At 47.3% G+C, this 15,573-nt stretch overlaps 4 protein-coding genes across 6 annotated transcripts; 1 reads left to right on the top strand and 3 right to left on the bottom strand.

Annotated features, from left to right (window-relative positions):
* Window positions 1–390: 390 nt before the first annotated feature.
* On the bottom strand, window positions 391–1,853 carry LOC131210761 (sterile alpha motif domain-containing protein 1). Its single transcript, XM_058204054.1, has 3 exons — window positions 1,481–1,853; window positions 619–1,350; window positions 391–546 (listed from the first exon to the last, which is right to left on the bottom strand). Exons 1-3 carry the CDS (start codon window positions 1,598–1,600, stop codon window positions 391–393), a joined length of 1,008 nt encoding a protein of 335 aa, XP_058060037.1. The 5' UTR covers window positions 1,601–1,853.
* A 492-nt stretch (window positions 1,854–2,345) lies between these two features.
* Window positions 2,346–4,973, bottom strand: LOC131209873 (ubiquitin carboxyl-terminal hydrolase 35). Its single transcript, XM_058203022.1, has 4 exons — window positions 4,205–4,973; window positions 3,997–4,140; window positions 3,765–3,925; window positions 2,346–3,676 (listed from the first exon to the last, which is right to left on the bottom strand). The coding sequence occupies exons 1-4, from the start codon at window positions 4,751–4,753 to the stop codon at window positions 2,482–2,484; spliced, it is 2,049 nt and encodes a 682-aa protein (XP_058059005.1). The 5' UTR covers window positions 4,754–4,973; the 3' UTR covers window positions 2,346–2,481.
* A 333-nt stretch (window positions 4,974–5,306) lies between these two features.
* Window positions 5,307–12,113, top strand: LOC131208308 (polypeptide N-acetylgalactosaminyltransferase 2-like). Of its 3 annotated transcripts, XM_058200994.1 has the most exons (3): window positions 6,010–6,170; window positions 6,442–7,471; window positions 9,489–12,113. In XM_058200994.1, exon 3 carries the CDS (start codon window positions 9,697–9,699, stop codon window positions 11,527–11,529), a length of 1,833 nt encoding a protein of 610 aa, XP_058056977.1. In that variant the 5' UTR covers window positions 6,010–6,170; window positions 6,442–7,471; window positions 9,489–9,696; the 3' UTR covers window positions 11,530–12,113. The 3 variants fall into 3 exon arrangements, with proteins under 3 accessions (XP_058056976.1, XP_058056977.1, XP_058056978.1); XM_058200993.1 differs by lacking the exons at window positions 6,010–6,170; window positions 6,442–7,471 and adding an exon at window positions 5,307–5,764; XM_058200995.1 differs by lacking the exon at window positions 6,442–7,471.
* An 828-nt stretch (window positions 12,114–12,941) lies between these two features.
* Window positions 12,942–14,606, bottom strand: LOC131212873 (probable cytochrome P450 303a1). The gene is made up of 3 exons (XM_058206934.1): window positions 13,543–14,606; window positions 13,345–13,462; window positions 12,942–13,259 (listed from the first exon to the last, which is right to left on the bottom strand). Exons 1-3 carry the CDS (start codon window positions 14,604–14,606, stop codon window positions 12,942–12,944), a joined length of 1,500 nt encoding a protein of 499 aa, XP_058062917.1.
* Between the last annotated feature and the right edge of the window lie 967 nt (window positions 14,607–15,573).

Below are 15,573 nucleotides of genomic sequence, written 5' to 3'. Positions count from 1 at the left end.
TGACACGCACCGTCGAACAGATCTTGTTGTGTAGGAATGTAAACAAACCGTCAAAATGCGCGAATCATGGACTCCAGCTTCTATCATCTATTAATCTATCATCGAGGATTTTGTAACTTCCTTTAACATTTGCGTTTGCTTTTAGCGTCACTTTGAACTCAAAATCAATTGGATAAACAGTTTATGGGTTGTTCACAACATTTTTCACCTTATGGACGCTTTAGGTAGAATTGAAATCGGTAAGCTTCGCTCTGACAAAAGCAATCAACACAACGAAAAGCATCAAGAAAGCATAAAGTGATGGCAAAACTGTTTCAAAATCTATTTACACTGTAAAAAAAACTTCTTCTAATGTTAGTCTGATATCTTTATTACGTCCCATTCCCCTAATTATATCCACGTTAATCGCACATCAACCACCTCGGTATCACCGCTTTGCAAGGCAACGATAAGTTGATATAGTTCCATCGCTGGTCCCAGCTTGAGTCCAAATCTAGATAAAACATCGCTCCTTTGCAGAAGCAGCAATGATGCGCCATCTATTTCCTAAAAAGCGATACGCAACAGCAACAACTTTGTATGAAATCCAGGCAAATGAATAGGAATGGTTTATGTTACCTGTTCGAGAAACAAATCGCCCCACGCTGGACAGTGTTGACCAAAGTAGCTGCATACGTCGTTGCAACTCCACAACCTTATTTCTTTCTTACGGTTTGTAGATGGCATCTCATCTGGTTCCCGCTTGCAAGGGCTGAGACTGTGAGCAGATCCATCATCGTCGCCCACATCATCACCACCAGCTTCGTCGCCCTCGTCAGGTTCAACCTTTACGTTTGACGTCGAAAGGCGCATGTTAACGTTGGCTGCTGCCTCTCTGGCCGTCACATCGGACCCTGGGTTGCTGAGCTCCGTTTCGCTAAACCCGGCAAAATCCTGCTGCTGTACAGTGTCCGCTTCCTCTTCATTTTTCACTCGCTTAGTTCCCACGGGTCTACCCAAAGCGTGTGGCTGTGGTATCTGCTTGTTGGCTGATCCAGCCTTAAGATTGGCTTGTATGCAGCCGGGACAAGTCCAGGGCGAAACGTGTGACTTGCGCGGCAAACGGCCCGGGCCGTTTCTACCACAAATTCTGCAGTGCCGATATTTAGCGGTTGCTTGTATAGCGGATGGCCGTTCAGTTCCCTTAGTCGCTGCACTATGTGTGCCATCGGTTGACGAAGAGGAAGATGGTGTGGTCGTTCGTTGTGGTTCTGACTTCGGTGTTGTTACTGTTCGCGGATCGGACTCACCACGGCGATTTCGTTTGCGCGGTACATGATGATCGGACGGGTCGAATACAATTTTGGCTTTCTATAAGTGTGCAAAACAAAGCCACATCGTTAAAAATGAAAAACTAGTAAATAAACATCTTCAACAAACACAAACGACGTTTGGTGCAAGTGCCGCAGAAACGGGGATGCTTATTATGGGGACCACATACCTTGGGCCGAGACCCAACACGAGCGGTTATACGATCGCCAGCATTGCTCCCATGATCGACGGCTAGTTGTTGTGGTGCTTTCCCCATCGGTTGCTGGTTTTTTCTGCCTCTTCCGCGCATCCAAGAACGGCTGGAGCGGGCGATTGTTTTGCTGACCAACCTTGCCACGACACGGCTCCGGTGGTCACGTTTCCCTTTTGCTGGGAAAAGCTTAGCGCAACGAATGCCTATACCGCCACCGGAAGGATGCACATGCTAACCCGCCCAGGGGGAAGAACGTATCTTTAAACAACGGGTTGACACAAATCAACCCCCGCTCGTGGATTCGGAACTGTTTTTCGAATCAAAATATTTCACTTTTGCCAATCTTTTAGAGAAACGTCACGACCAAGGCGGAAGAAATTTTCCTATTTTGAAATCCCGCTGCGAGCCGAGATGAAGAACTCTTCGGTGTGAAGCGATAGGGCGAATGACGCGAACTGACAGTTGGTTGCGAGGGTCTGAAAAAGGATCAACGCCGTGCGGGCGGGCGTAGTACCAATCGCAACAACTTCGGCACGATTTGAAAACTACCCCGCGGGTAGCGGGTAGCGCAGACTTATTGTTTAAAAGAGATTCTAACAGTTTTAACAACAATATGTAAGAGGGTGTAGGAAAACGAACATATTGATATTGTAGGAAAACATATTGATTGGTCATATTGACCTTCTAAATAACTTTTGCTGTTTATTTGCGTGAGCCTTTTTCCACGACACTCATTTCAAAATGGCGCTCTCTATCATGCATTGTTTTTTTGTTTGTAGAAAGCTGAAATGTGGTCTTCGGATGCACGCAGAGAAAACGAGTCGCTGTGGAGATTGAAATATTTTGTCGCAGTTTAATAATTTCAACAACTTAGTACGCGCCACTGTCGAGCTTCTGGCCGAGTGTTATGCTGCGGTAGCAGATTGCCAAACGAAAGGGAAATAAAGGAAACATCACACCTTTGGCAGGGGTGTGGATTAATAGATGAATTTGTTTGATGACGGCACCCAGTTGCTACCACACGAGCTTGGCGGTGGATCGTCGTAGTCATCCGACTGTCGCCGATTGTTGCCACCATTGCCGAGCAACAGGAGCGGCATTTTGGAAGCCTTTTTGTTGCGCTGCTCCTGCTCCTCTCGATGGTACAAAAGGTTATCGTCACGGACAAACTCCTGCAGTCGGACGGGCAGCTCGTCTAGGGCGGGGAAATTTTCATACACGCAACCGCCGGCGTCGAGGCCGGTATCTGCCGAGGCCGATGTCTGCGGCTGTGAGGAGTTGCCGTTGTCAACCACTAGCTGATAAAAAAGAATGTAAGGTGTGTTCGGGTTCGGTATGTTCTGCAACTCGCTCGTCGAGCTCTCGGTTACGTAGTTATCGTTGAATTTACACCACGTGCCTGTACCGTCCTGCGCATAGGTGTAGTAATGTCCCGAATCCATGCTCGTGCCGCAGTGGACGACGACGGCGTAGTTGCGATAGTGCAGCTGTCGCCGGTGTCCATTGCCGTCCGTTATGACCAGCGAAATGTTCTCGTTGTGCAGTATCTTATTCATCAGCTTGGCTCGCAACTGACGATTCTGATCGTACCGGAAGTGTTTGATCGTAAGTATCAGATTCTGTGGCGGCACCGTTACCGTTACGGAACGATCGCAATCACGTAGCTGGTGGCAGCGATCGCAGAAGTACTGGTTTTCACCAACTAGTTTCTCGGACGAACAATAAAAATCAAGCAGTTTCTGTACGGAATGTGTACCGTCGCCTGTTGCTGTCAGCGAACTGTCGTCCGGAAAGGCGAGATCGAGCGATCGAAATGCTTCGACCGTGTGGTTGGTACTGTTACAAACAGTGCACCGACACCCCACGGACAGTCGCCCTTCGAACGTTTTCTGTACCAAGGTTTTGGTTACGGCGTCAACGGTCCCGGATGCAACATTAGCCCCGCCATGTAGCAACTTTCTCTCCTGTTCGTGCAGCCGGTCCAGCAGATAGCTGAGAAACTCCGATGAATCTTGCTGGTAACCAGGCGCAAAACCGGGTGGCCGCGTTGAGGCGAGAACAGCTCGCGGCGTAAGCTCTGGCCTTCGGGAATGGATCAGTAGAGCAAGTAGCTGCTGAACTTCAGCAAACGGTGGTGCATCGATCTGCTTCAATAGAATTTCCGTGCAAAACCTTAAGAGAACAATAGTACCGAAAATCAGTTTTGAGGAAAGTCGGGGAATGTTGTTCGGGCATTGGGTAGGTAGTAGGATACACTTACTGCTTCGTCATAGCCAGAGCTTGTACCACGCTGTTCATGTAACATGTGTTACCCAAATTGACCAATCCGACGCGAGCATTATTCGGACGCATTATGGAAACATCGGAATTCAGCGCACTTTCGAAGGACTCCGAGTAGACGTACTGTAATCGACCACTCTCCTGTTTGGGAAAAGACGCCATTAAACCACTTTCCCAATTGTGCCCGTTCAGCTTCATTGTGGTCATGTTACCGATTGCATTGCATTTCCGTACGGTTCCAAACACCTGATGACTGGGTCAAGCTGCTCCTTATAGTAGGAAAAACGCGTCAGGTCCTTGTATTGGTTCAGCTTCTCTTTCCATACGCCAAAAACACAGTCCGATTTACCCATCGCCTAAAGAAGATTTTAACCGTGTGAAAATGTCCGCAAGTGTCACGCAGCAATCAACTGTGCTTACCAGCAATCCCTTTACCATTTGAACGACCCATTCATTCAGATTCGGGGCGAAGTTCATTGTACACAGCCACTCCATAAAAACGCTGAGAATTTTCCTGATATGTTCGTCGGTCATGTTTTTCGACAGCAACCAAGCGACACCCTGCTTGGGATCCATCAGGGCCAGCATGATCGTAACGTACGGGGAAGGTAGTTTCTTCACCGTCAACGCGTCCACATCATACAGCTTCTCGAGACAATCCTTTACCAGGTCACGGTAGGGTTCCTGCTCGATCAGCTCCTGGAACTGTTTCATGATTCTTTCCGCCAACATCCGAGCACTTTTGATTTCTTCTTCTTTGCGGATCGGCTGATCGCCCGCAAACTGCAGCACAATGCAGTCACAAATCTCCTTGTACTTGGCCTCGCTCAGGCTGTGTGCATTGTCGTTGTTAACATTCTTCAGCAAATGGTCCAATAACTTCCACAAGTGAGCCACGGAATCAGTGGCCCCGCCGCCTCCGCCAGCTTGGAACGACGACGAATCGGTCGTGTTTTGATTGATCGCCATCCGGAGGCGTTTTTCCTTTCGCAGAACGTTCACGATTGCTCGGCGACGTGCCCGGAGAAAGCGCAGCAAATTTCGCAGCCCCCGATTATGCTAACAAACTCAAATCAAATACCAAACTAATCAATGCGCCTTTCCTTCGCCTTCCCTGGTACGCTCTTAATTACAAATCACTCTGTTGTGTGTATTCTGACAAATATAGGTCTTTTTGGTGTGTTTCTTCTTTTTTCTTCAGCCTTCTTATTTGTCACTCGAAAAGTGCATCCAATACGTCAAACGGTGCAGCAACGCGCAAAACACGGTGAAGAAAAACGGTCTTTATTCCACTGCTGGCTACTTTGATTGCGGACAAAGGATTCTCAAATGGAATGGAGCAGCAATGGAATGCAGTAATAAATTCACGCTACACGTTTGTTTTTTTATAATCAAAACAATCTCCATGTTAGTCGACAGCACTTGGTAGCCAAAAACAACCTTGTATATACAAACCTTGGGATGCATCTGCGCAGAAGCGTTTGAAGCGCCGAGTTGAAAGTTTCGATTGGAATCTTGGAGTGTTGTTTATCCGCGAACAGCGTGAACCCTTTTCTAAAATTATTCCGTGTGCTGTTAAAAGCTAGAACGGGCATAGGGTCGCGCAGCGTACACAAGGCATTCATGGACCATTTTCGACAGTAATACCGCATCGGGCCCGTTTGGATTCGGCAGCGTGAACGGAATGGTTGCGGGTTGCATATGATGCAATTCTGCAGTCGAAGTTTTGTATACAACAACAGAACGGTTCGTGTGCTCTCAACAACAAACTCCCGCTCGCAAACGATGCAGCGTAGAAAAGTGAAAGTAAACCGCGAGAGCAAAACAGAGAGGGCCGAAAAGGCCATCCCATGCCATGCTGCCCGAGAAACAAGTCGTCGCGGTCTGCAGCGAGTGGCACAACAATGATCGACAAAAATGTGATAAATACTATCGCCACGGTGTTGCCGAGCGCAAACCGCAATTAGAATAACTTTCATGGTGAGTAGGAATTTTATGTTTTACCCGGTTTATGTTTATGCTAGTGGCCTGGGTCGACGAAAGCAAAACAAAAAACAAAAAATACGTTACACCGTTCAAGCGCATTGTAACGCGATTGAGAGCATAACATATAATATCGATTCGCCCGAACGCAAGCGTAGTAGGTCGAAAGTTTGGCCAGAAGCTGAAGGAAGCGGTGACGGCGAGTGATACGGCCATTCGGTGGGGTTGGTCAAATGGATGGCCGTGGTTGTTGTGCACCGTGCGAAAAGTCTGCAGTTTTCAACGCAATCCGGTTTACAACATAGGCGCTAGACTAGCCCAGTCACGACGGCGCTATTGCTGTGCGAAAGATTCTTCGTTCCTGTGCCAGTGCCGGATTGGAGTGGAAAACGAAGATGCAACGGTAGGCATTGCTGTGTGTGCCCCTCACTGCGGTCGGATCCACTCCATCTGCCAACGCACAAAATTTCCTTGCCGAACGATTGGGCATTAGTGCCGTCGCACGATGCCCATCGTTGCGAAGGGGACCTATTTATTATTACCCGTCGCATTCGCCATTCGCAGCCCCTTCTACTACTACCGCACGCGAAGGCAACAACCGGGGAACACTCGTGTTCGGTGTTGATTTTTTTCCGTAAATTTTAGTCTCTATTGCACCTCTCTTTCTCTCGTAGCGCACTACCTCATCGTGCAGCATGCATCTTATTCCGCATCAAGAGATGCGCATCGTGCGCATAGCCTAGCGCTTAGCACATAGTGGTCCTACTCGACTGTGAAAAGCATAGCAGAGAAAGAGGAAGCACTCGTGCAGACAACGCGCGGACTCCAAGTTTCGTTGAGGGAGCAACGCACACAACAGTGCGATTTGCGCGCATCGTTTGAACGATAGACGATCGGTCGGCGCGGTACGCCACAAGAGATGCTGGAAACGGTTTTCTGGTTGTTCGGTTCATTTGGGTTTTCCTTTTCCTAAAGGGGTGAGAAAAAACACGAGCGATTCGCTTCGACTCAAACCAATTCCCTCTCTTTCGATCATCGTTGTCGTGCTTTTGTTGTCGCGTACTCCGCGCGAGCGCGATCCCAGTGAAAAATAAAACAATAGACCCGCCATGATGTCGGCAGCGAATGCAATGGGTGCTAACCACAGACACACAGAAAGCTGCGGCTACGATTGTGGTCATGGATGGTGAGTTGCAGGAGAAAGAGTCAGAAAGCTGAAGCGAAACAGAGCCGAAAGATACACTAGAGCGAAAAAGGCACAACGGATGCAGCGAGATTCACCTCCGCAACTCGGCACGGTAACTTTTAGAAATAGCAGACAACAGCAACAACTCGACTGGACTGGACACCACGCGGCAGTATCCCACAGTGCTTTAACAATTGTTCTACTAAGCAACGCGATGTCCGAGCTGTGCACCCACTAGTTCAGCAAACATTTTGCTTACAAGCACATTAGCCCACAGAATTTATTGGTGAAAATCAGTTGACTGTTGACTCTACGTACGTGTTCCCCTGGAGTGCAATAAAATAGTTCAAAACGTCCTCTTAGCTCATCGTTGGTGCAGTGTATCAAGCTTAGGTGGACGTTTGAATTTGAGGCGATTTTCAATCGTGTATTTTTGAAAAGCGTTAAGCGCGATCATCACTTTGGCGCCATCACAGCACGTGCGACGACTTGGATCGTAGTAGGCGAATTGTTTGAAGGTAAACTGCTACTTCATGATACCGTTTATTAGTGCAAGAATTGGAGGAAAAATACAGGACAGGGTGCACCCTTACCACTCACTACAGGAGAATATGGGGTTTCAAAGCGCAATGGTAGTGTTTTCAATAATGCTGCTTTTAAGGTTAAGTAGTATTTCAAAGCGAAAGGTCCATCTACGACAAATAAAAGCAAACAACACAAGGTTACACGTTAATGTATTTTTGAGGTAACGACATTGACAGTACCAGTGGGCTAATAACAGCTTTCCATACATGCTCTCTACGTACGGTCTCCGAATAGAGTGGCCGAATTCATAAAACCAATGTCTCCCAGTTCTTCTGTTGAATTGAAAGACAAGACGTGCATTTTTGGCCAAAAGCCCGATGGCATTAATATATAATTAGCCTCAAACTAAACAATACGTAAGTAGGGCAGCACGATTTTTGCCAACCGATCTTTGCCGAACCGAACGTTAAAAGCAGTACGGTCAGTTTGATAAGGAGTTTGATTTTACTAATAAGATAGTTTCATTGTGAAACAATCTACTTTCGCCTCTGAAACATAGTGTCGAATGCCTACCGGAGGAGAAATTCCGACAGCGTAACTTACGGCCGGATTCTCACGATTACCAAACGGTTTCGGGGTGCCTGTCGCTCGTTAGGAAATGATGGGTTGAGTGGTGGAATTTCGACCAAATTCTCTCAAATGCCTTCACAGACCACAGACCGAAAAGCATAATTAACCGGTAGGAATAAACAATTTAGTGTGCGGAAAGGTTTTGCTTGCTCTTTCACCAAGTGACTGGTTGCCAGAGAAGCATCTATAATCGATCAACTGGAATGTATTTATTCATTTCAGTTTGATTAACATTTGTATTGTAATCAATTGCATTACAAAATGGGATTCGTTAGTTCTATCACTCTAGCACCATTGGGCTAGTTAAATGTTACTATTTAAATATGTTTTATTGGCATTTGTTTATTGATTGATTCACAAATGGCTCTAATAATTCTTACATGGTACGTCGAAAATGACAAATCGCCCGACTTCCAATGCTCTAATAAAGTTGGGTGCCAAAAGACGAAGCTTACTGCCGCCAGCTATCCTGGTCATTGGAACAGCAGCGGTACACGTTGTTCAACCAACATTCAGTATAGAGAATCGTCAGAATAGATTTGAAGTAATAAGATACAACATTATGTACGGCTTCTAGCCAGTACAGCTTAATGTTAATATGGAGATTGTTACAAGTGAATGTAAAAACAAGAGTGTAGCAACGTAAGTTATGCGTTCACGCACAATCTATGATGCTTCGGCGGAATCTTTTCTCGGGCATCGTGTCATTAAGAAAAACTCAAAAGAATCAGCAATAGGCATCACCACCCTCTGTTGACTCGCGTGTACTCGGCACGGTATTGTTCGCGGAATAATTACTGATCCAGTAATGGAAAGGGTTTGTGCCACATTGAGTAGTTTGATTGAGCGTCGGGAAAAAGCGTAACGATCCGTTTCTCAACCATGCAGACTTCGTGTGGGCTGAGCAGCTCTCCACAGTGGTCGCGGTTCGTGGTCTACCGTTCCAGCAAATTCGCTCGTTGGGCCAATGATTAGAGTGTTGAAAAAGTATTACTATGCTTATGCTGCAGTTAAATGGATCATGGTCAGTAGGTGCATCGCCATCGATCATTGGAGTGAAACGGAAGGAAACGGCGCACATTCTGCACAACTTGTAGCACTAGTTTCCTTTTGTTGGTGTACATATTTGCTCCCACTGCCCCGATAGTTTAGTGCTTCCTTGGAGTAATTAGTCCAGTTTGTACGCTTCAATTCTTTTGCGCAATGGGGTCACAGGATTGATCCACCGATCAAATCGTGTTCCAACCGTGTTTTCTTACTTTTAGTCGTTGTTTTAGTTTTAGTTTGAATTGTCTTACGCACGGTTCATTCAGGTTATTTTTAGCTTTTACATTAAAGTTTAAATCATTTTAATAATGTTCCAACGCTTTTATTTTCCAGCGAAACCAGCAAGATAACACTAGAATCTCGCTCCTATGCGATAGTTGCAAAGATGGACTGTACAACAGATATTTCGATTCCGAAATAACGTGCTACAAGACAAACGAAGTTGGTTGAGTCACGTCGTCGAATGCCTATCCTGTGTGCGAATCGATGTAATCGATTTATCCGACACCAGTAGCAGCAGAATAGTCGTAGCAAAGCCGCCATGAGACGGAATGTGAAAGTATTTGGTCTCATCTCCATCACCTGGATCGTGGTGGTCATCTACTACTTCCAGGGTGACTACTATCACAACGACGGCAACCGAGCTTTGCGCTTGCGCAGCAGCAGCACAGCAAATCAGCTGAGCAATCAGTACAGTAACAACGGTGGCCGCCTGCAGCACGGCATAGCACTGACGCACCGTGACAACGAACATCTGCGCCAATCGAAAAATGGCGAAAGCAGTAGCTTGCGAATGAGCAGCAGTAGTAGTATCAGTCTCCTTAGCAGCAGTAGCAATAGCAATAGCGTACTTAGTTATAAATCACCACCCCTGACATGGGACTACTTTGACGAGGCGAGCTACATCCAGAAAGGAGGGCTCCAGCGAGGCGAGGATCCGTATCTGCGGAATCGGTTCAATCAGCAGGCGAGCGACGGTCTAAAGAGTAACCGCGAGCTGCCCGATACGCGCAACGCCATGTGTCGCCGGGCGGCCTGGTCATCGGCCACTAGCGTCGAGTCGTTGCCAGCGACAAGCATCATTATTACGTTCCACAACGAGGCGCGTAGCACGCTGCTGCGGACCGTGGTTAGCGTGCTAAACCGCTCGCCAGAACGTCTCATCCATGAGATCATTCTTGTCGACGACTTTTCCGACTTTCCCGAGGACGGTCAGGAGCTGGCGAAGATTCAGAAGGTGCGTCTGATTCGGAACCCCAAACGTGAGGGCTTAGTGCGTTCGCGAGTTACCGGTGCGGCCGCGGCCACCGCTAAGGTTCTCACCTTTTTGGACAGTCACTGCGAGTGCAATGTGCACTGGCTTGAACCGCTGCTGGCCCGGGTAGCCGAAGATCCGACACGCGTCGTCTGCCCGGTGATTGACGTGATTAGCATGGATACGTTTCAGTATATCGGAGCGTCGGCCGATTTGCGCGGCGGCTTCGACTGGAATCTCGTGTTTAAGTGGGAGTATCTGAGTGGGGCAGAACGGAAGGAGCGACAGCGTGATCCGACCACTCCAATCCGCACGCCGATGATCGCTGGAGGATTGTTTGTGATTGATCGAGCATACTTTGAGCGGCTGGGCACCTATGACACCCAGATGGACATCTGGGGTGGCGAGAATCTAGAGATTAGCTTCCGCGTATGGCAGTGTGGTGGATCACTCGAGATCATCCCATGCAGTCGCGTCGGCCATGTGTTCCGGAAGCGCCATCCCTACACGTTTCCGGGCGGAGGAAGCGGCAATATATTCGCTAAAAACACTCGCCGTGCCGCCGAAGTTTGGATGGACGAGTACAAGCGGTATTACTATGCGGCCGTACCACTGGCGACGAACATTCCCTTCGGTGACATCGAGGATCGGTTGCGGTTGCGTAGTGAGCTCCAGTGCAAACCTTTCCGCTGGTACCTGGAGCACGTGTATCCGCAACTCAGCATTCCCGAAAAACGCAACAACGGCAGCTTGCGGCAGGGTGCCCTCTGTCTGGACAGTTTGGGCAACATGGCGGGAGCGATTGTCGGTCTGTACAGCTGCCACGGTAACGGAGGCAACCAGAACTGGGTGCTCAATCGAAAGAGCGAAGTAAAACATCACGATCTCTGCTTGACGCTGGTCAAATTTGCCATCAACGCGCGCTACAACAGTGTGCTAATGAAGTACTGTGACGGCTCGGAGAACCAGCAGTGGCACCTGAAGGACGGGGGGCTGATCCAGCATCGCAAGATTAACGTTTGTCTCGATTCGCGCCACATGAAGGAGCGTGGAATCACGGCTGAGCGGTGTAATTCGGCACTCGAAACGCAGCGCTGGAAGGTAGTCGCAGAGTCTTAGGGAGTTCGGCAGCAAACCGGCGGTGGGCGAATGTGGTGAATCCCCCAACGTCTCTTCCATTCGGTGGCGTAGAGTAAACGAAGATGTAATCTGTGTTCTTTGTTGTTATATGCATACATTCTATTTAAAAAATTACAACCGATTCCCGATTCAATGGTATTAGATAGTACGAAACGTAGCATTGTGAAACACAAATCAACCTAAATGGTACAGATTGGTCATGGAGAAGGCAGTTGATTTTTTTTCATTAACATCACAGCCTCATACCGTAAATATACAACTACACCAATGCAATTTGAGGAACATCCCGGTAAAAATAAAAAGAAAATCGAGAGCAGCACACGGAAGATCGAGCAACTCTTGATGTGCAAGCAAGAAAACCTTGTTTCTTTCATTGTATTTCTTCCCGTGTCTCTAGTAAATTATATCAAGAACAAAGATTGGAAGCGAACCGAACAGGAATATCCTATAGAACCTCTCAAAATCGTACAAATTTTTGTACTTAAACAAAGAACGTGATGCGCCGCCGATCGACACATCGCCGTTTGATCGATCTTCCTATGCGAAAGACAAACCCTTAAAGTGCATCAACTTGAATTCAAAAAAAGTATGTTGATGATAATACGACTCTACTTGTTTTCAAGGGATAATATATTGAAAGAAAAGTATTTATATAGCGGTTTCTTATCGGACCAGTGGAACTATCAGAAGCTGAATAGGCTGCCGGCTTCGTTCCATTCCGGCGGGCTATCTATGAAGCTGCCTCTGCTTAGAAAAATAACGGAAACTGTCCATGTAGCAGAACAGTTTGCTTGGCGCATTTTTTTTAAATCAATTAAAAGAAGTAGAAGAACATTGATGGAATGGAACTTAATCGTGTCTATCATGCCGATTAGTTGAAAAACGTTGGCGGATAACGAGTGATAAAATGATTTAAGCTTGCAGTAAACAAACCAGTTTTTTAAAATATACAATAATTTCACGTATACATGTTGCGGATTAATCAAAATATGCAACTATGCAAGAATATACATATTTCATGCTTTCAGTTTCGGTTTGATGAAGTCCGACGTCGTTTCTCACGGTTTCGGCTGTGTGGGACTTTACCGCTTATTGAAGGTATAGAAAATAACCAAGAAGATCGCTTTTACAGGTGTACAATTTATGATTATTTATTAAAGGGACACATACATTTATCATGTTTTGGAAATCATTTCTAAACAAAATAAAAATTCTTGTGATTTGCAGTGCTTAGGTTGGAATTTCACCTTTATCATTTGACTACACTTAGCTACACATGAAAATACACAATTGTTCCGTCTGTCCGTTTGGGCAGCTTAATATCGACACGATACATCGCTAAGGATACATCCTACGAATGCTGTCCGCAGCACGAAATCTGCGGCATACGCCTAGCGTCGAGTAACGACAACGTGATACTTTCTTACACTTGGTGTTGCTCCATCGACCGGCACCTCCGAAGGAAGTGGGGCTCCCTCCGGCAGTTTCAGATCAAACGACTGAAGCGTGGTGGTTATGAACAGGAAGAGATTGCTTCGTGCCATCAGCTCCCCCATGCATCGGTGTTTGCCAACACCGAACGGATGGTACTGCGCCGGGATATGCACCTTTCCGTCCTTCAAGAAGCGTTCGGGCACGAACTGGGTCGGAGCGTTCCAGACGTTTTCGTCCAGCATCATGCCGCGAAACATCCCGATTAACATAGTGTCCTACGGTGACACGGGAGAGACGGTGGTTATACTGAGGAAACTTTGGTGCGATGCAAGAACAAGCGTTCTCGATCTCGATCATTACCTTCGGTATGTCATAGCCGCACAGTTTGGTATTCTTGAGTGCTCGGTGCGGAATACCGAAAGTATTCGACATGAACAGTCGCAGTGCTTCGTAGGTGGTTGCCTCGCAGTAGGGCATGCTGAACGAAAGAAGCGAAAAATCGAGCATCGATTTATAAATACCTTCAAAGCCACTTTCCATGGTCTCTCCCGTACTTACTTTACTCGATCCTCCAGCACGGGTGTTCGATCACGCCCGATCACTTCGTCGATTTCAACCTGAAGTCTGCGCATCACGGTCGGGTTGCGCACGATGTACAGGAAGGCAAAGTCCAGGGTCTTGGTAGTCGTTTCCGATCCGGCGATAAACATGTCCAGGCACACGGCTAGCAGCTGCTCCCGCGAAAAGCTGTCCGAAGGGGCGTTGTTGTTGTGCAGTGTCCGCAGATAGATGTCCATCAGATCGCGCGGCTCATCGTTGGGGTTAAAGCTGCGCTGGTGTCGCTCCACCTCGTCTCCAATGAATTTGTGCATACACTCGTGTATCTCCACGAACTGGCGGTAGCCCGAAAGCCGTGGGGCCACAAACCGGAGGTACGGAAAGTGACTAAACAGTGCTCCCATCATGTCGATGTTGGTGAACAACTCGTGCAGCAGCGACTGCAGATACTTCAAGTCGTCGTTGTCTTTGCCGTACCTAACTCCTGCCATCATGAGCCAGAGAGTGTTCAGCACGTAAACGGAGAATGCGCCCTGCATCTGCACGACGGCCTTCCCGTTGCCCTGCACAATCAGCTCCTCAAAGTCTTTGCGAATGTGGGACGCCTCGTTCTGGATGATTTCCGTCATGCCCTTGCGTGCGAAACCAAACTCCTTCAGATGGCGCACAATGAAGCGACGCTGCTCCTGCCAGAACTCCTCGTCCGTCAGCAGAACTCCACGACGGAGGCCCCAAGTGCGGGTTTCGTAGAAGATCCCCGTCGGTCGGCCATCAAAGTCCTCATTGTTCATCATTTCCTTCAGCGAGTCTCCGCTGATAGCCATCACCGCCTTATCCTTGCCTATCTTAAACCCGAGCACGCCACGGTTTTTGGGGTACCGGGCCGCAATGAGCTCTGCGCCCTTGCACAGCATGCCTGTGGCATTTCGCGCGTTCATGATCGACAGCGCACTGCCCACTATTGGATACCATTTGGGACCGGGAGGGAAATTGGGGGGTTTTAAGTTGTCCAAGTGCAGCCATAGTAACAGCAGCACCACGCAGCATGCTACAAAGTACCACATTGCTGTTGGGATTATCTGTCGCTGTTCCTAAGTTTCGATTGATGTATTGCAACAAACTACAGAAGGATTATAAGACGAAACAGTTGTGTCTCAGGCTACTATATAACGGTTACTCTCTTTTGATGTCTATTGGCTATTGTTGGTTTCTTCAGTTCAAATTGGAGCATAGTTTTAAAAAAACATGAAATTGGTTGAATAAAACTAAAATTTTCAATTGAAATTCGCGACTTTCAATATCGATTTTAATAATATTGGAAGTATTGAAATCAATAGTGGAAGCTCCGCCATTATAGACGATGCACAGCTGAATTTATTCGCCCTTTACATCACTGAGGAATTGTGGACGCGAACGTGTTAACCAAAAGACAATTGCGAAAAGAAAAACAAATTGCTCATTTCTCTGTGGGGGCGGTTGAAAGACTGACTTTTGGGGGCGGTTGAAAAGTATGGAAAACAAAACTGCCAATAACCTTGCCATCATACCGGGACGATCACGCATGGCGGGGTGTAAACTGCAACCAAACATTCCCTTACATAATGATGCATGTACATGCATTAAGACACATACTACAGTACTTTTACTGCAGCTCTGGCTTACGCAAGATGATGGTTTTGCGAGCACTGAGCGAGCTTGCACTATCTGTCGGTATGCATTACTGCCCTTCTCATCTTTCTTGGCTTACTGTCTGTGGTGCCCAAGAAGTTTCACCACTTTGTTAATACGAAGCATTGCAATGATAGATATTAGGAAAAAGTGCGACTGGTGCAATCCGAGATGCTGCCGGAGATCCTAATAATGGTTCAACGTTACTAGAAAATTTAATTATCAGGCTAGATACCTGCTCTTTCCGTTAGAAAACGCAAGAGATACATAACTGGGCAACGATATTGTCACTGCAACGAGCGCAGGCTTAATGCCGTTGCGTCACTTTTCGCCAATGTTTTATGTAACGGAAAGATGCAGTGG

This window comes from Anopheles bellator, chromosome 2 (genome assembly GCF_943735745.2).
Source record: "Anopheles bellator chromosome 2, idAnoBellAS_SP24_06.2, whole genome shotgun sequence".
Lineage (NCBI taxonomy): Eukaryota > Metazoa > Arthropoda > Insecta > Diptera > Culicidae > Anopheles > Anopheles bellator.
This window is presented reverse-complemented; position numbering and strand designations above follow the sequence as displayed.